General features: G+C 40.4%; 2 protein-coding genes across 6 annotated transcripts in view; one reads left to right on the top strand and one right to left on the bottom strand.

Annotated features, from left to right (window-relative positions):
- Positions 1-5,831: 5,831 nt before the first annotated feature.
- On the top strand, positions 5,832-10,236 carry LOC123753887 (uncharacterized; the record flags this gene model as incomplete). The annotated part of the gene is made up of 3 exons (XM_045735838.2): positions 5,832-6,051; positions 9,121-9,286; positions 10,026-10,236. Coding segments are annotated over 3 exons (597 nt in total), but the record flags the coding sequence as incomplete, so codon positions are not given.
- A 7,821-nt stretch (positions 10,237-18,057) lies between these two features.
- Positions 18,058-27,866, bottom strand: part of LOC123754052 (protein phosphatase 1 regulatory subunit 14C) — a 197,331-nt gene continuing 187,522 nt past the window's right edge. For all 5 annotated transcript variants that reach the window (XM_069307339.1, XM_045736187.2, XM_045736188.2 and 2 more), the window contains exons 3-5: positions 27,432-27,677; positions 20,880-21,005; positions 18,058-20,614 (exon numbers count right to left, since the gene is read on the bottom strand). In XM_069307339.1, the coding sequence (XP_069163440.1) occupies positions 20,573-20,614; positions 20,880-21,005; positions 27,432-27,677 (414 nt within the window). In that variant the 3' untranslated portion in view covers positions 18,058-20,572. The remainder of the gene's footprint in view (positions 20,615-20,879; positions 21,006-27,431; positions 27,678-27,866) is intronic.

Here is a 27,866-nt window from a genome sequence, read left to right as displayed (position 1 = left end):
GTAAGAAGACATTCGACTGCTGTAACCAAAACTATATTAAACATAAAATACCAACTTGCTCTTTGAATGTCGTCACCCAAAAATGAATATGTTAGAGCTCCAAGCCTGTCAATAGGAGTCATAAGTTGTGCTAAGACATTGTTCCTCCTACAAATCTAAACTTACCTATTGAAAATTGTTACACATCACTGATATAATTGGGTTGCATTAGGAGATCTTGTTCAATATTACTGCCCGGTTGGGATTCAAAAATGGCCCTCAAAAGTAATCATTACACGTCATTGCTAATCGTTAATAGTAATAACAGTAGAATTAGTAGAAGTGGTATTGATAGTAATAATAGTACAGTATTCTTATTAGTAATTATAGTACAGTATTATTAGTAGTAATATGTAGTAGTAGTAGTAGTAGTAGTAGTAGTAGTAGTAGTAGTAGTAGTAGTAGTAGTAGTAGTAGTAGTAGTAGTAGTAGTAGTAGTAGTAGTAATATAAAGAGTAGTGACAGTAGCAGCCTAACCATGATAATAGCCTAGTATGTTTTAATCGCCAGTGGTGGCGGAAAATAAATGGCAGCTGAAGCAGGTATGTAGGGAGCATAATCGTCATCACTTATCCTTGCCAGGAATAACCTCACTGTTTAAAACAAAAAAATACGACTCTCAGGTCTCTTTGACAGCCACTTGTACTTCTGGCGCTGCTGACTATACAACCCACGTCACGGGCCTCGCCTGCCAACGAACCCCGTCCCAGGAAGCAAGCAGCCTTGTCAGGTTAACTTGAGGAGCGGCTGAGCAAGGAAGGTGCCATTGCAATCCCAGTCACTCACCAGCTTAGTTCCCTCCCTAGTGTTCCCTGGTATATAGGTCCTGGTCGACTACAATAGGTAACTAGCGGTAAGATCATCGTCTTGGTTAATTAATTATTAGAGGATGGAAGGGTGAAGAATGTCTAAAATTTTCGATTTCTCGTGTTTCAAGAATTCCATACAAATCTGATGATTTTATTCGTAGCAACTTGTACAAATATAGTTACAATTCTGGCTGGACTGAAAATGGCACAGAAATAAAAAAAAATGTATATTAATATAAACTTACAGCTCTGAATTAAACGTTGTTAGTAACGGTGCGGATATTTACTGCTAGGTGAACAGAGGCATTAGGTGAAAGGAAACGTGCCCATCAATTTCTCTCCCGCCCGGGTATCGAACCCGGGATCCCCGTTTGTAACTAAAGAACGAAACTAACTGTGCTACATGGTAATTGTCCACAATGGATAATCGTTTGATTAATCTATTATGCAACCCCTCATACCCAATATTCCACATCTCTAAATTTTTTCCTTCACCTGAACTTCTCCATCTTCACTCACTCCCCATCCCCCCCTACCCCAAAAAAACCCTCCCGTGGGTAGTATTGGAAAGGTTAGAGGCACATAATGAGCTCGTGCGAAAATTTCCGCTTAAACGTTGAGTGGAAAATGTTCTTGGTATTGCGTGAGTTTGGGAAATTACAAAATTAGTGCTACCCAATTAGGCTGCACCGGACTAATTACCAGCGAAGCCTCGCGCACCGTGGGGTTGAGAGAGAATATATAACTCGACAATGTCTAACAAATTAATCATAGAATTCGTGAATAAATAGATAACCATATATTTTACGATAACGAAGGTTGCCAGTGAATTATTGCTGAAAGATTTAAATAAACCAGATATTTACGACTCAAAAATTACTAATCGCATATAAAAATATGCAACAAATACAACTATTGTAGTGATGTAAGAAATTGGGTAATGGGCTAATTTAGTATAATAATTTAGTTTTTTATTGCCGAGCCATGTGCTTGCAGGGGTGAGAGAATAGTATGGTCGACACCATATATTGGCTGTATACCGGGGACGCCATATTTTATTTCTCATCGGGACAGGAAGTCGTTAGGCTTATATTCTAAGTTTATTGCTAACATTTTAATTTGAATTGCTAACAAACTTTTATTTCACTCAGTCTTCACGTCTCCACTTTCACTCATTTGTTATTCACGACTTTAATTTTTCACGCGTAGCTTCTCACTGGCCACACTCAGGCAACCAATTATTCAACAAATCAACCAATCAAGAAATCAATTAACCAATAAATCAAGCAATCGATGATTCAACTAAGCCATCATCGGCTCAGTGAATATATAGACACTGTCATTCCATTCATTATTTTTATAAATGTGGTTATATTTAAAGTTTATACAACGGTTCAAGATTTTTATGAAAATCTTTATCAAAATATATAAATTGTATAACCTAAGTTCAGAAGTATAATTCCTAAATCAATACGGAATGTAAGTAATTATCAAACGAAGGCGCCAAGACTATGTAGCATCAATGCGGAATGTATTGTAGTACGTAAAAGTGTTTGTGTGAGAGAGACAAGAGAAGATTGTGACTTAAGTAAAATGCTAGCTGTAATACTCAGCTGTTTGGGGAGGCGTCTTGAGCCAAGTTGTGTAGGTCACGAGATGTCAAAAGGTCGGGCTGAGGGCCAACTTACTGGCAACTTGGCTGGCACGCCGTGTATTAAATGACGTAAGAGAACGCCAAGACCAGAAAAATCTGAACCATTAATGGCACGTGGCCTTCTCCCTCCCTCCTCCACCTTCTATTCGCAACCCTTAATTCTCCCCTCAACCCACTATACCGTTTAAAAATGAACCATGTGATTTTTAATGACAAACGATCACCAGAAATGTATACAAATAACAGCATTAAATAAATGACTTTTATTGGCCAGGACTGTTGTAGTTCAGTTCTTGAACCAATTGTTCAGCTACAATCTTGATAACCTAGTTACACTTTAATTTATATATAATAAACAAAATAATAATAATATTAACGACTATTGATTCAGACCACATCTTTAAAGAGTCAGGTTTAACAAACAAGGAGCAATGTTTACAAGTTCAACAAGCCACAAAGTAGGACGGCAAACACATGCTTTTTCATCCATAGGGTTATAAATCCATGGAACCACCTACCCGATGGAGCCGTAAATGCCAAAACAATGATGCAATTCAAAATCCAGTTGGATAAAATCGTCAGGACTTTTGACAATCCTTCTTGTCCTCATCGCGACCACTTAAGAGATAGTGGCCTTCAGGTAAAAAAATATATATATATATATATATATATATATATATATATATATATATATATATATGTCGTACCTAGTAGCCAGAACGCACTTCTCAGCCTACTATTCAAGGCCCGATTTGCCTAATAAGCCAAGTTTTCCTGAATTAATATATTTTTTCTAATTTTTTTCTTATGAAATGATAAAGCTTCCCATTTCATTATGTATGAGGTCATTTTTTTTTTATTTTAGTTAAAATTAACGTAGATATATGACCGAACCTAACCAACCCTACCTAACCTAACCTAACCTATCTTTATAGGTTAGGTTTGGTTAGGTAGCCGAAAAAGTTAGGTTAGGTTAGGTTAGGTAGGTTAGGTAGTCGAAAAACAATTAATTCATGAAAACTTGGCTTATTAGGCAAATCGGGCCTTGCATAGTAGGCTGAGAAGTGCGTTCTGGCTATTAGGTACGACATATATATATATATATATATATATATATATATATATATATATATATATATATATATATATATATATATATATATATATATATATATATATATATATATGCAACAATGATCACAAAAATATATATATATTATAATATATAAAAATATAATATATATGATATATATGATATATATATATATTATATATATATATTATATATATATATATATATATATATATATATATATATATATATATATATATATATATATATATATATATATATATATATTATATATATATATATATATATATATATATATATATATATATACATACATTATATATGGGGTCCGTGGTTAGAGTACTTGGGCCCAAGTAAATATTTTTATTGCCCACGTTTATCGTGCCTTACAATTGATATACAGTATTGTATGTATATATGCAACAACGATCATGAAAACACTGAATCAAAGTATGCGGAAAAACTACACTGAAAAATAAGAGGATCCTAAACGCGAACACTTTTTCAGAACAGAGTTATAAAAGCTTAGAACCCATAGCCATCAACAACTAGTGACAAGTTTACCCAAGGCACCAAGTATCTCTGAAGAAGTGGGGTGATAGTAATGGTGATCCAGATCTCTGTAGTTACGAGATTTGGCTGATTTCCTGTGAGTAGCAGCACCACTCGGGTGTGCAACACTGAAGTCAATGTAGGCATTGGACAAGGTTGATAGGCACGTCTAGTCCCACACCAACTGCCTACCAATCTTCCAACGGTTCACTGTGATCCCATATGGGTGACCAACAGGCTCGTCAAAGTTATGGGGCATTAGGTTATGGGGATCTCTCTCTGCTGGACAACCAGCTGTGGTAAGGTTCCTCTCAATGTCATTAACACAACTGTTTTGAGTGCACCCGCCCCCACCCTATGTGCTTTGGCAGAGCAGACATGCTGGTCATACCTGTCAGTCACTGCTTCACCACAAATACATTTATATTCATTGTGGATTTGGGCAGCAAGTTGGAGAGTTACTATTCAGGGGGCCTGTGGTGTGAAATGCATGCCAGTTGCTGACACTCGTGTTAATAGAAAATCACCAGTATAGGAAGCTGCTATGGCCTTGAGGCAGGCAATGTTGCATGGTCTAGGCACACTGCCTAGACCATAGACATCAGTCTAAGATTGGGCCATCCCAACTGAAATGCCTGTGGGCTTTAGATGGCGGTGTATCCTACATCACAATAACTGCCGCCTCAGTGGTAGAGAGAGTGACAATGAAATAAGACTCCATTGTGAATTCAACCTGTTCTTACGTGTCAACTGCAATTTTTTTAATGTTTTTTGCCAAACTAAACGTCTAAGAACTTAAAAGCAACTCACCGCCCAAGCTCATTTGGTCGAATAAACATCAATTTGTGTGCACTTTTAATTTCACTAAATCACCGCAAATTTTGCGTCGTCTCAATTGCGTAAAAACTGTAGTGTATTAAACGAGAGGACAGATCTTCAAATCTGTTTTTATTTTTAAATACTTTAAATTTTTGTATTAAAGGTGCCCGTGTCCAGTTTCAAATACAGTATTTGAATTCAAAGTTTTCCTCGATTCTCTGCTTTTTCGTTCGATACGTACAGTCATACTAATTGCCAACTGGCTGAAAAGCTGTTCAAGTCGCTAACATGATCATCATATAGGCGTGGTTTTCTTGCAAGATTGTATCAGCAACTTGTCAAGTTCCAAGACCGTATCATCACTTTCATTTGAGTTTCATGAAAGAAATGGATAACAAATTTTATTATTTATAACTGTTCACAGGCAATATTTATTATCAAGGGAGGATGTATTGTGCTTTGTCATGTTTCTTACAGATTAGACACTAAATATCCAGAGGACCCGACATGCGGTGGGACGAAGGTGGTGCAGACGATGGCTACGATACCCGTGAGGATGTCAGCCTGTGTGTCAGTGGTGACAGCCGGCCTGACGGTGACAGCCAGCCTGACGGTGACAGCCGGCCTGACGGTGACAGCCGGCCTGACGGTGACAGCCGGCCTGACGGCCAGGATAGCGTTGTCGAACTTTCCCTCAGAGACCGTATTCTCACTCTCTACAAACAAGGCAAGACTAAGCATCCTTTTGCTTGTTCCGGCAGCTTTTGTTACTCTCAAATTGGTCAGTAAGAAGTGCCACGGCCTCAATAATCCTCCATGTGGAGGTTGACAGAACCAACACCAAACTGAACATGAATTTGTTTTCTCAGGTGACGCCGCTGCCATACTGTCCTTCATCGGAGAGGCCTCGGCGCAAGGAAAGACTGGCGGAGCTGACAAATGGGACCCATTACTGCTGTGGGTGCGGCCTCAACCTTGTTGCTTGCAAGCCCTGGCCGCCCACGTCAGACAAGCCAGCCTCTCTGCTCTGGCCTCCATAGGCTGTGGCACCGGCCTCCTCGAGTGGCTCATCAGCGCCACCACAGGTAGGCCTATGCCAATTCTTACTCATACACCCACCATATATAACTTTGTAATATAAAACAGGGTTTATCTTAAGCCTTTATAAATATTTTATCACTATTCACCCCTCGATCTGTAAATTTTAATGTCACTGCTTTTGGAAAAATGACTTGGCTAGCCAGTATATTTCTGAGTATGTCTAACACATGTTCACGTAGCAATAATATATCCCACTTTCTATCCTTGAGGCATTACCTCCCAGTTAATGGTGGTGTTTGCTGCTTACTAGTTTACATAAACCACACCTACAATGTATAGGTACCTTCTAGTTAGCAGTCATGTTCAAGTATGTTTATTGAGACAAGAAAAAAATACATCTCAATGGGATAGAGTACCTTAGGCTATTTCTACCCCCTTCCAGTTAGCAGTCCTTCGCCCAGCTGTGATGGTAGCACTCTCTCGCGTGTTATTTGAGTGTCTGTTACAGGTCTCCACAACGGCTCAGTGGTGCCATGAGTTCTTTAAACAGTTAGTTAGTTTAGTTCATTTATTATGCACCCCATACCCATCTCCCGAGTAGTGGAAAGGGTTACAGAGACACATAATGGGCTCAGGGACTGAATCCATACATCCCTACAACATGCCAGTTCCTCACTCCAGGTTAGACTGAGAAGTTATCTACAGTATATATTAAATGGGTTACGGTAGTACAGTCCGGTTCCTTCTCTACTCACAATCGAGAATTCCGGGTTCGATTCCCGGGCTGGACAGAAATGGTTGTGCGCATTTCTTATCACCTAATGCCTCTAGGTGATAGGAAATACAATTCATTCTTGGGGGGTGGGGTGGGAGGAGGGTTCAATATAATGCTAACATGTGTGAACACATACAGGCTGCCTGTCCCGCGACTCCATTATTATTGATTAATTATGAACCATGGGACGAATGAAAACTATTAAACAAAACAGTGTAACTCCGACGATGTCAAATCAACATAAAATTGTACTGGTGCTAACTTAATTGCACGTCTAAGTATAAACAAGAAAATAAAACTCGCTATCCCTTTGCTTAGAAATAGAAGACAGTAAGTTACCTCAGGATCGCAGATAACACTTAACACATTTCAGCAGGTCATAAATGCCAAACAAATAACATGCTGTCAGCCTCCCTAAAACAATAACACTTACCTTAATAAAGGGGTATTACAAACTCGCCCAGCAGCGTGCTACCACTCCAGTAGTCACACGCCAACTGAGGCATGGACCACCTCTGACCTCACGCATTCATGCAACCAAAAGATTACCAACACCATGTACCCAATATTTATCCCCCACCATACACAAACTTACGACCAAGACATACTAGTAGCACAGACCTAACCTAAAGTTACATTATTTCTGGTAAAATAATAATTAATGAACAAGCAAAATACTCTGCACTAAACCTTACTGAAAACAAGGAATGAAAATAAGGTTGGCAGCAATGGCGGTAAGAAGCCCTGGCGCCTCACGCGTCCAGAAGTTGACAATGTTCCGTTTTTTGTTTGTGGGTCGTCTGGTAGGTTAGGATTGTCCTCTTAATAGAACGCCGTTTTTCTAACAGAACTCGTCCTCCTAACAGAAAGTCGCATTTTGACGTATACTCTACCTAAAGGCAAAAACTGTCGTACTAGAAAATGGTAGCGACTCGTGAAGTTGACATACTGCCCCGTTTTCTGTTTTGGATCCTCTTGGTAGATTACGAGTAGATTAGATTAGGTAGAAGGGTAGTTTAGTATGGCAGTTTCTTGACGTTGGGAACCCCCGCGAGAACGGCCCGACTCCCCCTCCCCCACAGATATATGACACTCCTCCCTCCAACTTCCAAATACATTGGAAATAAGCAACTATTATGCTCAATTAGTATTAAGCTTGTCATTTAAGTTTATCATGCCCGAAACGCTTTGCGTAATAGTGGCTTTAGGCATTGTATGTACTAGCTCTACCTATAAGTCAACCAATCCTTGTATAAATTTATTGTATGTATGTACCTTACCTAAATAAAATTGTATTGTATTGTATTGTATAACTAGGTGAATACAACTAGGTTAATAACCTACCTCAAAGCACAATTGAACAAAATGGCTTATTACGGCAAACCACTGCACTTCTCCCTCGCACCACAAGTTGATATTTACCTGAGGTACACTAATAGTAGTGGCCTCGACGAGGACAGGAAGCCGGGGGCTTGTCAAAGGCCCCCCATTTGCCCTGCTGATCGTTTCCAACTGTATTTTAAAACCCAGCAGAGTTAGCAAAGCCTACAACATAATATTTCACATTTTACACAGAACAAGCTGTAAGAAATAAATTCATGACTATACCAAGCCTGGGAGTGCACAATACTTCTAGATAACAAATTATTGGGTAGTGATACACAACAAGTTCATAATAATGTCTTACACTAAGGAAGCCTCAATGTGGGTACAGTAGTAGTACAGTAGGTAATTAAGGCAATATTGGTTACTATTAACTAGCTTAATTACTTGGAGAATGTATCCTTGTCTTTCTTGCATATGTATCCTCCACTGTTCATGTTTCGTATGTATGTACACTTGTATAAATATATTATTATTAATTAATATTCAGTTTTATTTAAAAAGGCAAGACTCTTCCCGCTTCTTTTTAACTTTATTTGCGTTCTAAAAATGTTTTCGAAATCTATTATCTTTATTTACCTTAATAAATGATAGGTGATAATGAATGTTTCTTAATTCCCTAAAATCACAAGGTTTATGTTTCCTATTGCTGTCTAGCATATAATTTAAGACAAATATTTATGTCTCAATTGCACAGTAACTTGAATATATATACTGTATAATTAGCTACAGATATATAAGTAAAATAGGTACTAATTGGGAATAATGTGTTCTTTGTTATTTGTGTAACTGATGAAATATCAAAGCCAGTTTGTATATCCTGAAGCCCATAATGATTAGCATTAACATGTTGTAAAAAGCGACATGTTAATTAGTTCAGTAGACACGTCTTACCTTGTACTTTTATGTTAACCCAGATGCTGTATTGCCCCTAAACTAAGCAATTTGACGGCAGGTCTCTCAGTAACCGGGTACGAAGTGAACTGTGGGTGGTGGAGCTCCCGCTACGCTCCTCCCACTTTCATTCCCTTCACCTACGTCGACCCTGATGACTGCCCACCTGCAGTGCCGCCCTCTCACGCCCTCATGTGCTGCTACTTCAACAACGGACAAGTGTTCCGGTAGGTTTATTATATTTGTATACATATATAGTAGTAGGAGGGGTACCCGGCGGTGCCCGGGATAGTCTGTCTCTTATCCCCCACCCCCCTCTTCTTTTGCCCTCTCCCCATATCTTCCCTCTCGGTCCCCCTTTTTTCAATCCCCCTTTTCCCTCTTCTGAAAATTTATTATTAAGAAGCACTCAAACAACTGCATGGGTCTCAGATAAATATTATAATCACTAAAACTCTTAAGAGATTTTACATCAAATATTTCACATTTGACTATGAAAATTGCTTTTATTTGTATCCATAATGTCTCTGGAAACATCATACATTTTGTGTCATTTTCATTTATTATTAATCATACCTTGAGGTTACCTTGAGGTGCTTCCGGGGCTTAGCGTCCCCGCGGCCCGGTCGTCGACCAGGCCTCCTGGTTGCCGGACTGATCAACCAGGCTGTTGGACGCGGCTGCTCGCAGCCTGACGTACGAGTCACAGCCTGGTTGATCAGGTATCCTTTGGAGGTGCTTATCCAGTTCTCTCTTGAACACTGTGAGGGGTCGGCCAGTTATGCCCCATCATCACCGAACTATTAATCCATATGGTTATGGCTTTTTGCCTAATTTTTTTTATCTTGTGCTTTAAATCCATTATAATGTTTCAAGCATATTATAGGTGCCCAGCCAAAGCTTCTTTTGCCCCAGGCACCTACAACTTACAAAGTCCAGCTCTAATTCTGTATTTCATGTAAACAGGCAGTATGTGGCAGCATATAAAGGACCAGTGCTAATCATCATAGGCTCTGTAAACGGGAGCCACCACCACACGGAACCTCACCCACTTGATTACGTACACGTCCACCCCTGGATTCTCACACATACCCATCATATCTCCCAAGACGACCTACTTGCTTGCTATGTCCGTGACTGTAGCAAGGAGGGCATGCACAGAGAGCCATCTGTATAACTTCATTTACAACACATCAAGAAAGATGTGTGTACATTGCCAATGTATGTAATATTGTGTGGATAGCCAACACAATAAGTATCTGTGTAAACAAATAGATATTACATAATTTGATAGATCTAGCAAGGACGATCCCTTTGAAACTTCTAAAGTGGGCCTCTAAGCACTTAAATAAAAACAATGATCTGCTGTAAAATACAGTTGGAAATCCTTACCTGCCAAAGAGATGCTGCATGTGTCATGTTCCAATGAAGGGCAATAAATATAGTGGTCATCAAGTGAATACTGCACTAAAATGTGAAATACATTTTGAGAACTTGACTTAAGGCAATGGTGGTAAATAATGCAAAATGTATGAAATAACTAACACAAGATGCCGTGACTACAATGATGATACTGAGTTAAGAAAATGATCCAAATGAGAGAGCTACTATATGGACCCTGCTTGCATGAAAGCAGGGAAATTTCTGGGGGGGGGGGGGAGGAAATTCTCTTCTCTTCCTTAATTTTTGTGAAATAAGCAATTATTCAAACAGAATTTTGTTAGAAGGGTAATGAATGATTAAAAGTTATTTTGTGATAATTTGAATGGAATAATTTACACCTAGTCTATACTATGAATGAAATACTGCTGACCGTCTCTGTGCTTGGATTAAATACAATACTGGTACTGTATATGGTAAGAAAAATATATACGGTGACTGAAATTAAATATGAAATTGATGATAAAGGAAATCATTAATATTTAATGTTAGCAAATTAAAGTTAAATTACAATTACAGTAATTCAACTAATACAAAATAAATGTAATGAAACTAGGAAAACATATAAGTTTAATGCTTCAGTTTTCCTTAAAAAAGACTAGCATTTCGAAATGGTAGCCACTGAGCTCTGATCTCTTCAGCTTGAACACGTCCACAAATTCAATTATTATATAATTTTTTTCATCAGGAAAAGCCACTGGTGTTATAAAGGTAATAAAACAAAGGAACCTAAATAATTAAGCCACTGTCATGGTTTCCCACTGTCATGGAGATGATTTCACTAGGCCAGGGATACCTAACCATTGGTGCCATACCCCTATGGAGGTGTGAGATGGCATTTCAATGGGTGTGACAAAGGAGGAGGCTGCATCACACCTTGCCAGAAATGATCCCCCTTTTGAAAAAAAGAGGATAATGTTTATTTCTTCATCTTCCAATGTGATATTACTGTACTTTTGTAGAGGGTACAAACATAAATCAAAATTTTTCACGGGATGCAGGAGTATATAAAAAAAAAAGTCAGAAACCTCCTGCCTAGGCCAGCAACTGACCTTTCCCTGGATGCAACCCACAACATTCACATAATTCCCTGGGAGCTAAGTGACCATGCTACCTCATACCAACATTATATTGGCTATCAAATAATTCCATCGTACAGTGAAGTACAGTAGAGCTTTTATGTTTTGTAAAGAATTTATATGGTTAAATCATTGGCAGATTTTACAAAACATATGATTATTGGGAGATAATGTCAACAAAGAGTTCTACAGTATTTCCTTTGCTTGCACACTTCTTAGTTATTATTGCTTAAAAGAAGAATACAGTATTTACATTTAATAATCAAGGGTTTCTCTCAAGAAACTAGTAATTTCAAACTACTGTACTACAGCAATAACTGATTTAACCAAACTGCATATGTTGGAGTAAGTAATAAATTTTGTAGTATGCAGAATGAATATTGTGGTGTGCAAAATTAATATTATGGTACACAAAAATGAATATTGTGATGTGCAGAATGGATGTTGTGGTGTGCAGAATGGATATTGTGGTGTGCGGAATGAAGCAATCATGAGTATTATAATTACAGTACTGTATATGAAAATGTTACTGAAAAATCTGTAATATTGAGTAATGTTAGTGATGGATATGATGCACATAAGAGGTACTGTAGTTATGAAAAGTCAAAGACAATTTGATCTACATATATTCTTAATTGAATCATAAAAAAATCATGGCCATCTTTATTTCACCAATAAATAATGAACATTTGGCCATTATTTTGTAAAACATATAAAAAATGCACACATAATTACGAGAACTTTTATAATGTATAAAAATTAAATAAGCAACATTTCCTTGTATGTGAAAGCAATACAGTACTGTATCTTCATTTGATTACGAAAGATAAACTTGTACATAACGCTAAACAGAAGACTTCTAAATATAAAGTATAAACAAAGCAAACACACTCACACAATGGTAGACACTTGGAACAAGCTAAGCAAGAAGGTGGTGGAGGCCAAAACCGTCAGTAGTTTCATAGCGTTATATGATAGAGTACTGGGAAGACGGGACACCACGAGCGTAGCTCTCATCCTGTAACTACACTTAGGTAATTACACACACACACACACACACACAATAAGATGTCAACATGGGAGAATGTCATTAAGGGTGTCCAACAGGTTTCAGGTTTCAGTACTAGTCTCAGTTATATTCCTCTTGTATATACTACTCGCCTATTTGAGCTTGCGGGGGTTGAACTTTGGTCCCGCCTCTCAACTGTCAATCAACTGATGTACAGATTCCTGAGCCTACTGGGGTCTATCATATCTACATTTGAAACTGTGTATGGAGTCAGTCTCCACCACATCACTTCCTAATGCATTCCATTTGTCAACCACTCTGTGTGTGTGTGTGTGTGTGTGTGTTATATATATATATATATATATATATATATATATATATATATATATATATATATATATATATATATATATATATATATATATATATATATATATATATATATATATATATATATATATATGTCGTACCTAGTAGCCAGAACGCACTTCTCTGCCTACTATGCAAGGCCCGATTTGCCTAGTAAGCCAAGTTTTCATGAATAAATTGTTTTTCGACTACCTAACCTACCTAACCTAACCTAACCTAACTTTTTCGGCTACCTAACCTAACCTAACCTATAAAGATTGGTTAGGTTAGGTTAGGTAGGGTTGGTTAGGTTCGGTCATATATCTACGTTAATTTTAACTCTAATAAAAAAAAATTGACCTCATACATAATGAAATGGGTAGCTTTATCATTTCATAAGAAAAAAAATGGAGAAAATATATTAATTCAGGAAAACTTGGCTTATTAGGCAAATCGGGCCTTGTATAGTAGGCCGAGAAGTGCATTCTGGCTACTAGGTACGACATATATATATATAATATATATATATATATATATATATATATATATATATATATATATATAATATATATATAATATATATATATTATATACTTTTATATATATATATATACATACTTTATATATATATACTTTATATATACTTTACTTTATATCATACTTTATATATATATATATATATACTTTTTTGGTGCCTCCCTCTGTGCTCTCAAAAAGAAGGACGAAGGAATCAGGCCAATCGCTGTTGGCAACACTCTCCGACGCCTGATTGCCAAGGCTGCTACGAGGGTAGTCAGCCAGCAAGCGGCTGAATTGCTGAAACCAATCCAGCTAGGATTTGGAATCCCCCAAGGCTGTGAAGCGGCTGCTCATGCAGCACGAGCATACATCACAAACATTTCTGATGAAAAGGCCCTGCTCAAACTGGACTTTAAGAATGCCTTCAACATGGTAAGAAGAGATGCAGTACTTTGTGCCGTACATCGCCATTTCCGGCCCCTCTACCCGTTCATACTATCGTGCTACAGTGGCGAGTCAAAACTGCTCTTTGGTGAACATGAAATCAGATCATGTGAAGGTGTTCAGCAAGGTGATCCTCTTGCTCCCCTTCTTTTCTGCTTAGTCTTAAAAGAAATCACCGAAAGCTTGTCCAGCGAGTTCAACATCTGGTTTTTGGATGATGGCACTATAGCTGGCACCGTAGACCACCTCTTGTCAGATATCAGGAAAATAAGGGAGCAAGAAGTAAGCCTGGGTCTCGTCCTGAACCCTTCCAAGTGTGAAGTAGTCTCCTCCAACCCAGACATCGTAGCTAGAATAAGGTCTGCCTTGCCTGGAGCCCATGTCATTAGGGCCGAGAACAGCACCCTCCTTGGAGCTCCCCTCGGGTCTAACGCCATTGAGGAGATCCTCGACAAGAAAATCGCAGACCTTAGGAGGATGGAAGACAGAATAGGTGACATCGATGCCCACGATGCTTTTTATCTCCTCACCAAATGCCTATCCCTTCCGAGGCTAACCTACTTTCTGAGGTGCGCCCCATCTTACAACAACCCAAAGCTTGACGAGTATGACCTCCTACTGAAGACCATGCTGGAAAAAGTTGTTAACCTCTCTCTCAACGAATGCCAGTGGAAACAAGCCACTCTTCCTGTCAGGCTCGGTGGCTTGGGTGTCCGCACCGCCACCCAAATTGCAGTCCCAGCCTTCCTGTCTTCCTCCTCAGCATCAGATGACCTGGTTAAGGAAATTCTACCTGACACCCTGAGTGATGTAGCGGGGATACAGGACCCCCACTACACGGAATGTGACACGAAATGGGGTGCCATGACAGACCCAGCACTCAGACCAGCCATGCCGAAAGCCAAGAAACAATCCAGTTGGGACAGCCCCATTGTAGACAAAGAAGCCACAGCTTTGCTGGAGGCAGCAACAACCCCCAGTGATCGTGCACGCCTCACAGCTGTGCAGGCTCCCCATGCAGGGGACTTCCTTCTGGCAGTCCCTATGTCTGCGACAGGCACACGTCTTGATCCGCAGGAGCTCCGTATTGCAGTCGCTCTCCGCCTTGCTGCCCCTATCCACACTGTTCACAGGTGTATTTGCGGCGAGGCAGATGCTGACGAATATGGATTGCATGGCCTGCACTGTGGAAAATCGGGTGGTAGGCACACTAGACACGACGAAGTCAACGACATCATTAAAAGAAGCCTTGCCTCTGCTCAGTGTCCAGCGGAGAGAGAGCCCCGCAACCTACTGAACCGTGACTCTGTTAGCTTTGCCGGCCGACCAGACGGAATCACACTGCGTCCGTGGAAGGGTGGCAGGCAGTTAGCATGGGACTATACTTGCGTATCCACCCTGGCAACGACATACATCACCCTCTCTGCCGGCACGGCAGGAGCCGCAGCGACACACAGAGAAAAACAAAAGTCAGTCAAGTACAGGCAATTAGATCAAAGGTACAATTTCGTTCCAATAGGGTCTGAGACCCTAGGCCCATGGGGTGAGAGTGCAAGAAGGTTTCTTAAGGATCTTGGTTCCAAGCTCATTGACACCACAAGAGACCCTAGAGCAGCAAGTTTTCTCTTTCAGCGCCTCAGTGTCGCGATCCAGAGGGGAAATGCCCGCTGCATCCTCGGTTCCTGCCCGGCGTCGGAGGAGTTCGAGGAAATCTACAGCCTCTAGGAAGCGAACTTTTTCTTGTGTCCTCTTAATGTTCATTTTTTGTATAAAATCAGATATGTAACTGTATAACCTTGCATAATAAAGTGTACATCATAATAAAAAAAAAGGGGGGTGGTAGGAGAAGTGAACACTCTTTCGTATTCAGAGTTAAATGTCAAGTTTTTCCCTGAGTGCTCTGTGTTCCCTTCTCTGAGGCTGTGGGTCCCTATAATTACACCAGTGGTGGTACCCCCCTATATATATATATATATATATATATATATATATATATATATATATATATATATATATATATATATATATATATATATATATATATATATATATATAACACACACACACACACACACACAAACCTTCATGCTGGAGGAATGAAGATAGAGTAGACATGATAACAACATACAAGATACTTTGAAGTATGTATCAAGAAAGAAGACAGGTTTGAAATGGGCTGAACCAAGACCAAGGGCATAAACTGAGGGTGAACACCAAAATAAAGTAAGAAATCATCATTTTCAATGTCAGGGTAGTGTGAGAGTGGAAATCATTAGAGGAGGAAGTAGTTGAAACAAACTCAATGCAAAGTTTTAAATGTTAACGATAAAACCTTGGACAGTTAATGATAGAAAAGGAGATCCATGAACTGGAGCTTGATTCCCACAAACACAGTTTAGTGAGTACACTATTGAACTAACAGATGAGAAAAACTGACTTACAGTTCAAGAGAGGAAATGGGCCCCTAGAGGTGGACATCACACCAAACCTAGTGCCACAGGTTCAAATAAACCAGATAATGCCAGTGTCATTCAAGATACTAGTCCATACACCACACATCTGAAACCAATATACACATATTACCTGAAGTACCAATCTGGTTGAAACCACATCTGTTCAAGATCTTAAGAAATATCAAAAGGGTTCCAGAGATCTATTCAAACTTAGTACAGTACTGTACTGTACTTGAATTAACCTTATAGCTATAATAGGCAGAAGTAATTATCCCCCTCAAAAACAGTTTTTACTGCTAAAAGTTTTACCAATTACATCATGAAAATAAATTCAATATCCTGTAACAATTGTCCAGATATATGCCATCCACAACAGGAATTTGGACGCAATGGCTGCAGCTCCCTAGCAGCGAGAGAAGAAAATGTTATCCTACAGAGTAGATCCAATTCCTACACAATGTTCCTGTTCAAAACTCTGCGACCATTATAAATGTTGTAATGATTCATAGTAAAAGTGAAATTGACATTTATTTTGCTTATAAAAAATGTAATATAAAGAAAAAAAAATCACTGTAGGGGAAGCATTTTTTAAGTATTTTATGACTAAAATACACACTTGGAAAGCATGTACTGTAGCTCATTTCTTGTATTTATATAACAATATTTGATGATATATTTAATGATGATATATAATGATATTAATTTATATATTTAATGATATATTTAATAGGCCAGGGGAATGAGATACTGTACTGTACAAGGAAAGGAAAAGAAGAAAAAGATCTCTGAGTGATTACAAATTAGCTATGCAGCACAATGGCAACTTATATAATTACATTACAGTACAGTATACTGATAGAAAATGTTAATACAAATACAGTATTTGCAAACTTCACCAGACCAACAATGGAATATGTAACAGTGCAGTGAACCTCACCTGAATGAATGTATCAAGTTAGAAAGTGCCAAATGCATGATACCTAATACTTTTCCACTGTCAAGGACTCAATGCATGTTAGGCACATTGAGGTTCCCCCAGGCCCACAACTGACCTTTCTCTGAATGCAACACACATCAGATGCCTAACTCCTAGGTACATATTTACTGCTAGGTAAACAGAAGCATCAGGTGTAAGGAAACATGCTCAAACATTTCGCTCTGCCCAGGGACTGAAATTGGGGCCTTTCTGCTGTAAGCCAACTGGAACTTGGAAATCTATCAACCACATATATAAAATTATAATTAAAATTGAAATATAAAAATTAGCGTTGATGACTTAAAAAAAATGAAGATTTGAGAAGATGTATACAATACAGTATTTTAATGTACACCAAGGAATATTGAAGTATGGAAAACAGCACTCGATGGTAACATCACTCTTGCTAATAGTAGTGCCAAAGAAAACACATTTAAGTTGGCAAAATAAATTCTTTGCAACTAAATTATGGACGGTTGCAATACACTGCAGGATGAAGTGGTGTGTGCAAAAAAAAAAAAAAAAATATGTGTGAACATTTATGCAGATGGAACAGCATGAGCTTTAATCTTCATCATGTAGACCAGTTAAATAAGTAATTGCAAACAAACACTCATACATGCAAAAAATATATAATTTAAAGTATGACACTAATTCAAATTATACGTCAAATAATCATCAATAAAATACATGATATTTTGGTTTAAGGGTATGAATATAATCACAGAAAAAAATTAGCATACGTTTATTTAGCTTTATTGTCTCTCTCAAATATTGGGCCGGACACCCGTAATTCACTGCAACATTGTTCATGCATGACGCAATGCTTTCATACATATTCTGGGAAAAAAAAAAGAATGGGTAAAGAAATATGTGCTTCTAATTAAGCAATGAGATGAAATGTTTCCCAAGATGACAACTTCTTGAGAATGATTGGTATTGTCTACGTTAAGTCATTATTGTCCCAATTTTAGTATAAAATTATAGATATAAAGGTTCATTTTAAATTCTTTACCCACAAAAAGGAAAATGCATTTATATATAAAAGATTTGTTTTAATATGAAAAAATGTTGCAACTCTTTCACATAAAATTTAATATGAAATGTCCATGATTTTTCATGTGTTACGAGTCAAACTAATAATGAGATCCTTCAACAAGAAGAGTTTTTTTTTAAATAGTCAGTCTTGCACATCACAACATAAAAAATTACCTCACAGCTAGCCTGATATACAATTACAGTACTGTACTGTACATCATGTACAGTACAATACTTATGTCTTAAAGAAAAACATTAATACGTATCCTGCATTCATGAAATAAGTCATTTGAATATTCTCACCTCGGGAGGCTGTGACCCAAGTGAGAGAGAAGTTTGAAGTGTAATTAGCCATTCTGAGACTAAGTATAATATCAATAAAGCTACTTTTAATGTAAAAAATAAAAAATAACAAAAATAAAAATAATAGGAGAATAAGAATTACTACAGTGACATCTATGTCTCAAAATATATTTTGAAATCACTTCCAATCTTACAGTTCTGCATGCCACTCTCTGTAATTTTGATCTTCAGTTAAATTTATATTGGCTAACTTCCTTTGAATCATAAACATGAAAATGGCAATTATGGAAGTATTCACTAGCTACATTTCTGCTATAATCTCCAAGCACTTCAAGCCTTGCTGCTCCAATTCTTACCATGCAAAAGGCAAGAGGGCTTGAAGAAATTTGTGCTGGAAATTCACTGTGATGGGACGTTAAGATATAATAATGGATGGGTCGTTAAGCTTCATTCTTCTACCTGCAACTTAAAGAGAGAACATTTGCCTACTTAACAAATAAGTCTAAAGTGCAGATTACTAGAGGTACAGTACTGGAATAACGAGTCAAGACTAATTACTGACAAGATAAATGTAAAACATATCATAATAAACATTAAATTACAACAAGCAAATGTCAATAAATGCACACACAATAAATTGTCAATAATACCTGACTGATTTCAAACCTATTAAAAATTCATCAAAATATAATCTTGGAGGGCAAACAATATGTAAAATATGTTAATAAATCAAAATTCATAACTGCCTATTATCTAACGGAGATATTAACACACTAGACTATAGTGAAAATAAAAGAAACGACCTATAAAGATTCTTGTACTAGCTTTCATTATGAAGGTCAAACTACATGTATTCCTTTTACAGAGAAGCACCAATGTAGGGAAGTGCTCTCATTAGGGACATTTTCTCACTTTCATTATACATGCATTTAAAAAACTGGCATTGGTTTTTATTATAAATCTTACACATTAGGTATATCTTATTTGATAAAAAGGGGGATTGACATAGAAAATTCATGTACTGCACAAGTGGTGGGAAGAAACATGGCCATAAGATAAGCACTTCCCTAGAACATCCTTTTAGTTTTATAACAACTAAACCATAACTTTCATTATTATTCCAAATCTCGCACATATTTTGGGAGTGACTGTTATTGTAATTAATAATTAGTAAACTGAGAAATTATTCAATTTTTTGTTCAGTTAATGCCGAAGACTAGCTACATTATCTATCTATATCATATTACCAGCCTACACCATCTTCCCTATACTAATCATTTTGATGTTTTTTTTGTATACATGAATAAACCAAAAGAAAAAACCTGATTAGTTACAAATTAATGGAAAAAATAGAAAAGTACCAAAAGTCAATTCCATTCACTGACAGCTCCTATGATCAATACTTGATACTGAAATAAATGACAGTCACTGAATGAGCAATACACTTGTTGTTGTTTTAGATTTAGCTACTCTGAACGAAATGTCCATGTAGCACGGGCTATGGCGAGCCCGTAAGAGCAATACACATTGTACCCAAGATATAAAGTAACCTGTATACATACAACCAGCACTGAGACCAATGTCCGAGGAAAGATCTCATTCTAGCTCCAGCGCTCCCGGAAGCTGCATAACAATTCAGCTCGTTTTTTTTACGAATTGCCAGAGTTGCATCACAGTTATATGGGATGACAGATATCATCACACGAAGTCATCCTAATATAAATCCACTCCGAAAATACTGTTTTGTATCTTTGCCACTTGCAAAACTTCCACTAAATGTGATTAAAAAAGAGCACACACTTTAGACACAAACCAGAGGCATTGTCTCTCCCTTCACTAAAACCCAGGATGTTGGTGGAGCCACAAGCACACACACGACGCACACAAGTTATGTCTCTAGTTCCTTACAGAGTTGTTGCTCGTTCCAACAATTCATCAATAAATTTCTGCAAGCAAAAAAATTGTAATTTTTAATTTTCAAATCAATTGTAATTGATTTATCAGTTGATTTTATTAAACCAGTGGGTTTAGGTATTGTATGTACTAGCTCTATCTATAAATCAATCAGAATGTTTGTAACTGCATCTATGTATGTACTTTACCTAAATAAAATATTATTATTATTATATACCGTATTTATACTCACTTATATTTATATTCACTTATATTTATACTCGTATTTATACTTTATATAAATTTATTTATACTCACCTCGACTTTATCCTTAGATTGTTTGCAGTCAGCCAAGGAGTCCCATAAATACTTCTTACGCTTTAATTCACCATCAACGTCAAGTAGTTCATCAAGGTCAAGTTCCTTCTCCTCATTTTTACCCTCCTGTAAATATTTGTCAATGTTAAAATTCTGTCTAGTATGTGGAGAATAGTACACAATAACGTGCCTGAAACAATAACCCAACTTGGCTTCCTGTCTCTATCGAGGCCACTAGTGATGGTGACCCCCTAAGGTAAATTCGGGTAAGTATGTCTGGGTTGGGTTATGAAAGACTAAGGGAGATGAATCATAAGCTCTTACACTAGAAAAAGAAACGAGAAAGGTACAGTATGAGCATGACCTGCAAGATCCTTAGGTGGTGGAGTTGATTTAGGGGCGACCACGATCGTGGGATCGGATGCGCCCCGGTGTACCTGTGAAGGGTTAATCGCGAAGTCCGGAAAGGTGAAACGAACTGCACCTACTATCAAGAAGAGAAGAAGAAAGGTGAAACGTCAAGCCAAATTGCGAAACAAGTGACGTCACGCCCCTAAATCAACACAACAAGTGACGCCAATCACTGGAAACTAGTATGCCATGTGGCAAAGAAACGCAGACAGGTAGATGATTGGGGAGCCCCAGGAGTCCCCTAGGGTGACAAGCACCGGCCCCGCCCCACACAGAGAACACCAGGTAGCAAAACCAAAACTCGGCCCGCAACTAAAACGCAAAATTCATCCAGTGTCCTCCGGCAGAGCAGAAGCCAGCCGCCCACCACGTCTGAGGGCACACCAGGAGCCCACCAAGACCCGCCAACACCCGGCACCTTTCTGCCAATCCGGCGCCGGCCACCGTCACCCCGCCGGGAGAACCAGCCAGAAAACACGAAACAAAAACTCAGTCAACAATCCCGTGACCCAAGGCAATATGTGCGCCAGACATCGTACAAACCGGACCGTTGAATAGGGATGCCAAACGGCAGTATCATATCCAAAATCGCAAAACAGAACATGATCTGGCGGCTCCCAAGGCAGAGGAGGTGTCCAGACGTCCACTCGCCATCAAGGTTGAACCAGGAGACCCTTAGATGTATACACAACCTGTCCTCCTACAAAGAATGTCTCATTTCGCTCGTAGGCGTTACCTAAGGCCAAAAATTGTCGTACTAGAAAATGGAAGCGGCTCGCGAAAGAGACGTACTGTCCTGTTTTCTGTTTTGGGTCCTCTGGTAGGTTAGGAGAAGACAGTTTAAACTGACCGTTTTCTTGACGTTGGGAAACCCATGGAGGAACGGGCTGGTGTATACACAGAAGACAAGGATGAAATGTTAAGTATCAACAACATGGGTGCAAACTAGAGATTTACACTTCTTTAACCTAAAGGCAGTGACGAAATAAAACGAGGAAGATGAGGTAGTTGAAGATAACTTTAACCATTTAATTGTGTTTGAAGATTGATCAATCAGACGAGTCTGGAGCTACTGCATTACACGATTGACAGATGAAAGTGTTGCTGAAGAGCAGATGATCGACTCTGCAAGCTAAGCTACAAGAGTATAACGAGTACACACACTCACTCACTCATACTCTCTCTCACGCAATACTCCCACACGATCCCACCCTCTGTCTCGCACTCTCATTAACGCTCTCGCACACTTTTCCCTCAGCGTCATACTTTTACAGACATCCACCCACATCAGGATATTGCAGCTTTCAACACACTAACTTTTTATTTTGTTTATACAGTAAGCCAAAAGGTGCCACTGGCTAATTATTCCATTTGTCACCGGAGTGCGCGCTGTCTGGCTTCAATGTTTTCCATGTTTCATTACCGTCCGTAAAACTCTTTAAAACATATAATAGTTATTTCATTACCATAGCATTTTTGGGTGATTTCATTGTGCTGTAAATTGAATAAGCATAATGTTGTGTGTTGTGAGTTAGTACAATGGTGGGGGTGGCTCGCTGGTGGGGGTGGCTCGCTGGTGGGGGTGGCTCGCTGGTGGGGGTGGCTCGCTGGTGGGGGTGGCTCGCTGGTGGGGGTGGCTCGCTGGTGGGGGTGGCTCGCTGGTGGGGGTGGCTCGCTGGTGGGGGTGGCTCGCTGGTGGGGGTGGCTCGCTGGTGGGGTGCCAGCCTGGTGGAGGTGTCATGCTTCACACTATGTTACTAACAGCTGAACCCCCCCCCTCCCCTCCAAGCTATGCACCCCACCAAACCAACCACACACACACACACACACACACACACACACACACACACACACACATACACACAAGGGGGCCTGACGGCTGAGTGGACAACGCTCGGGATTCGTTGTTCCAGGGTCCGGGGATCGATCCCCGGCGGAAGCGGAAACAAATGGGCAGAGTTTATTTCACCCTGATGCCCCTGTTCGCCTAGCAATAAATAGGTACCTGGGAGTTAAACAGCTGCTACGGGCTGCTTCCTGGGAGTGTGCGTGTGTGGGGAAAAAAATCAGTTGAGAGGCCGGCCCAAAGAGCCAGAGCTCAACCCCCGCAAGCACAACTAGGCGAGTACACAGTGACACCACACGCATGGCACCAGCTCTATCTTTAAGTATGCATTAAAGGTCAATCACCTAGAAGGAAGAGTGTGATAAATGTCTCATAAGTTTGAGGTTCATTAGCCCGGGAGTGGGTCAAGAGGCGACCATCACATACACCACGTCCCTCGTGGACTGCTGCCAACCCTACTGCTGAGTGCTGCTCCGGACGTGGCGGGGGGCAGGCAGCAGGGAGGCAGGAAGGCAGCAGGAAGGCAGCAGAAAGGCAGCAGGCAGCAGAAAGGAGGAAGACGACAGGCAGGAGAGAGATGGAAGCATTTGGTGGATAATGTATTGGTTTTGTTGACGGGAAATTCGAGTTCTTTTCACAGAACGTCCTTTGCACAGGATGCGACCCACAACAGTCGACTAACAACCAACTACTTATATCCTGCTAGGTCAAGGGAGGCTGCGGATGTAAGGAGACATGACCAGCTGTATCGCCTTGCCTGCTCCATCACCTCCACCAGAGTGTGAGCGGGTAATGTAACAATTGAATACCAACTCGGTGGCTCCAAACTCCTTGCAAGTTTGCAATCTGAAGTCCGCCCCAAGGAGGCGGACTTCAGATTGTGTTACCTCAGAAGCTCATCGTGGTCGAGTGGGTATGTGTACCTGCGGTGACCCTGCACCCCGAGGTCGATTCTACACAACTGTCCCAGCTGTGTCTGGGTACAAGTGACAGGATGAACAACCCATCGGGTTTTCTTCCTATTGGGGAGTGTTGTACATGCTGTTATGGCGGTGTGTCCACTCACAGGATGAGTGGCGCTGCCCAATAAGCTCGCCCCTCGGGGCAAAATTTAAAGTTTAAAAATTAGTTCTAAAGATTTTCACAAAACTTATCTACAGACTTCATGGACTGGAGTGTTTGCTACCTTTATCCCTAACTATATATTGCCGAGATCATGAAATCAAATTAGCTTGCTACCTTGAATGTGTTCCTTTAGACTGTTGGGGCTTCCAGCTCGCAGTCCGATTAACACTACAACTTGGGTGAGCACGAATACAATGAACATGTAAAGTTTGTTCTTAAACACAGTGGATACGTCTGTTGGTAATTTCCTTTATAAGTGGCTACACAGGCTACCCAGTGGTGCCCGAGTCGATCCCGTGGCCAGGTTTCCCCCACACACACACCCGGCCTCCCCTTGTTCCAGTACACACCCTCCTACTGTTCCAGTACACAGCCTCCTACTGTTCCAGTACACACCCTCCTACTGTTCCAGTACACAGCCTCCTACTGTTCCAGTACACACCCTCCTACTGTTCCAGTACACAGCCTCCTACTGTTCCAGTACACAGCCTCCTACTGTTCCAGTACACACCCTCCTACTGTTCCAGTACACACCCTCCTACTGTTCCAGTACACAGCCTCCTACTGTTCCAGTACACACCCTCCTACTGTTCCAGTACACACCCTCCTACTGTTCCAGTACACACCCTCCTACTGTTCCAGTACACAGCCTCCTACTGTTCCAGTACACACCCTCACTACTGTTCCAGTACACACCCTCCTACTGTTCCAGTACACAGCCTCCTACTGTTCCAGTACACACCCTCCTACTGTTCCAGTACACACCCTCACTACTGTTCCAGTACACACCCTCCTACTGTTCCAGTACACAGCCTCCTACTGTTCCAGTACACACCCTCCTACTGTTCCAGTACACAGCCTCCTACTGTTCCAGTACACACCCTCCTACTGTTCCAGTACACACCCTCCTACTGTTCCAGTACACACCCTCCTACTGTTCCAGTACACAGCCTCACTACTGTTCCAGTACACAGCCTCCTACTGTTCCAGTACACACCCTCCTACTGTTCCAGTACACAGCCTCCTACTGTTCCAGTACACACCCTCCTACTGTTCCAGTACACAGCCTCACTACTGTTCCAGTACACAGCCTCCTACTGTTCCAGTACACACCCTCCTACTGTTCCAGTACACACCCTCCTACTGTTCCAGTACACAGCCTCCTACTGTTCCAGTACACACCCTCCTACTGTTCCAGTACACAGCCTCCTACTGTTCCAGTACACACCCTCCTACTGTTCCAGTACACACCCTCACTACTGTTCCAGTACACACCCTCCTACTGTTCCAGTACACAGCCTCCTACTGTTCCAGTACACACCCTCCTACTGTTCCAGTACACAGCCTCCTACTGTTCCAGTACACAGCCTCCTACTGTTCCAGTACACACCCTCCTACTGTTCCAGTACACAGCCTCACTACTGTTCCAGTACACAGCCTCCTACTGTTCCAGTACACACCCTCCTACTGTTCCAGTACACAGCCTCCTACTGTTCCAGTACACACCCTCCTACTGTTCCAGTACACACCCTCCTACTGTTCCAGTACACAGCCTCCTACTGTTCCAGTACACAGCCTCCTACTGTTCCAGTACACAGCCTCCTACTGTTCCAGTACACACCCTCCTACTGTTCCAGTACACACCCTCCTACTGTTCCAGTACACACCCTCACTACTGTTCCAGTACACAGCCTCACTACTGTTCCAGTACACAGCCTCCTACTGTTCCAGTACACACCCTCCTACTGTTCCAGTACACACCCTCACTACTGTTCCAGTACACAGCCTCACTACTGTTCCAGTACACAGCCTCCTACTGTTCCAGTACACACCCTCCTACTGTTCCAGTACACACCCTCACTACTGTTCCAGTACACAGCCTCACTACTGTTCCAGTACACACCCTCCTACTGTTCCAGTACACACCCTCCTACTGTTCCAGTACACACCCTCACTATTGTTCCAGTACACACCCTCCTACTGTTCCAGTACACACCCTCCTACTGTTCCAGTACACACCCTCACTACTGTTCCAGTACACAGCCTCCTACTGTTCCAGTACACACCCTCACTACTGTTCCAGTACACAGCCTCCTATTGTTCCAGTACACACCCTCACTACTTACCGGTCACAGGAGACACGACGATCGCAAAGTACTTTGTGATTAATTGGCCAATTAATGCACAACTATATTCTACCCACTTCAAGACTCCGAACCAATATAGAAGCATCAAGAGGAAGTATGGGCCAATAGGCCCTCTGCAGTTACTTCCATTCTTATGTTCTCATATCCAAGTAATACCCATTGTTTCGTGTTTTGTCTTGTGTTTGTCACAAGTTTCTTCACCTCACCCAAAACTGTTGTACCATATCACCTCACCCAAATGCGAGTATAACTCACGGGAGACATCTCCCGTCACGCAGGGTGCAGTCGCACCTCCACAGATCTCCAGTATCATCTATTGATACTGGTAATGGCTCAAAAGGGCCACCACTTACGGCTATTCATGCCCGTGCCACCTTGTGGATGGCTTAATCTTCATCAATCAATCAATCAATCGAGTATAACTATGGACGGATTTTGCGTGTTTAACACGCAAAATCCCAAAATCTTCCACAGCACTGTTCTTGTGCCAGGTAAGTCCACTTCGGGCTCACCATAGCCCGTGCTACTTGGAACTTGTTCCGAGTAGCTGAATCTATAAGAACAACAACAATGCGTGCTTACAGGTTACAGTTGTGTGTGTAAACTAAAGTCTTTGAAAATGTAATAAGTTATTACGAAACGCGTTCAGGCGTCGTGTTAGACTAGAAATAAAAATGAATTTTGGAAAATTGATTTTTCAATTACCACCGACAGTGAATAGAAACATAAGAAATATTGAGAAAATTCGTGTTAGAATTATTAATCTTACCTTTTCGGTTATGTGTGTGTAAATCGGTGTGTGTGTGTGTAAATCACGAAAAATAAACACGTGATTAAAAATGTGACAGTGTCAGACCACGGAGGAAAATTGAAACAGGAATTTCCTTCAGTACCTTCGTATATTAGTACGAAATCTTTCTGAAGATGTATTAATATACGAAAGTACTTAAGGAAATTCCTGTTTCCATTTTCCTCCGTGGTCTGACACTGTCGTACACAGAGGGAAGAGACCCCGAGACGTACCGGAGAAGGATAGAGTGTCTGTAACTGGTCAAACATCCACATCTCGACGCCTAGCCGCTTCCTGATGAGAGACATCTGGTGAGCGCCATATTTGGCCGTGAGGTATTTCTCCTTCCGTTCCTTCACTTCTCCTATTTGGGCGAACTCCACATGTAGGTTACCCCTAGGGGGGCCGCGCCCCCGGTCCGGAGACCCGCCCACGGGCCGCCCGGATGTGTAGGATGCCACGCCCACCTCCATGCCGCTCTGTCGAAAGAATAAAAGGAGTTAGTTGTCGGCTACAAGGGATTTACTGCGTGTAAATCTTTTATTAATGTGTTTCAAAGCAAATTTGACACTGAAGGAAAAATATATGCAGGCTATATTTGGTCTTAATTTTAATTGTAAATTATCAATGCGTTTTTGTTCCTGTGAATTAGTAGAAATAGGCTATCT

Source organism: Procambarus clarkii, chromosome 6, assembly GCF_040958095.1.
Source record: "Procambarus clarkii isolate CNS0578487 chromosome 6, FALCON_Pclarkii_2.0, whole genome shotgun sequence".
Taxonomy (NCBI): Eukaryota; Metazoa; Arthropoda; class Malacostraca; order Decapoda; family Cambaridae; genus Procambarus; species Procambarus clarkii.
The sequence above is the reverse complement of the archived record's forward strand: the minus strand, read 5'-3'. Positions and strand labels throughout refer to the sequence as shown.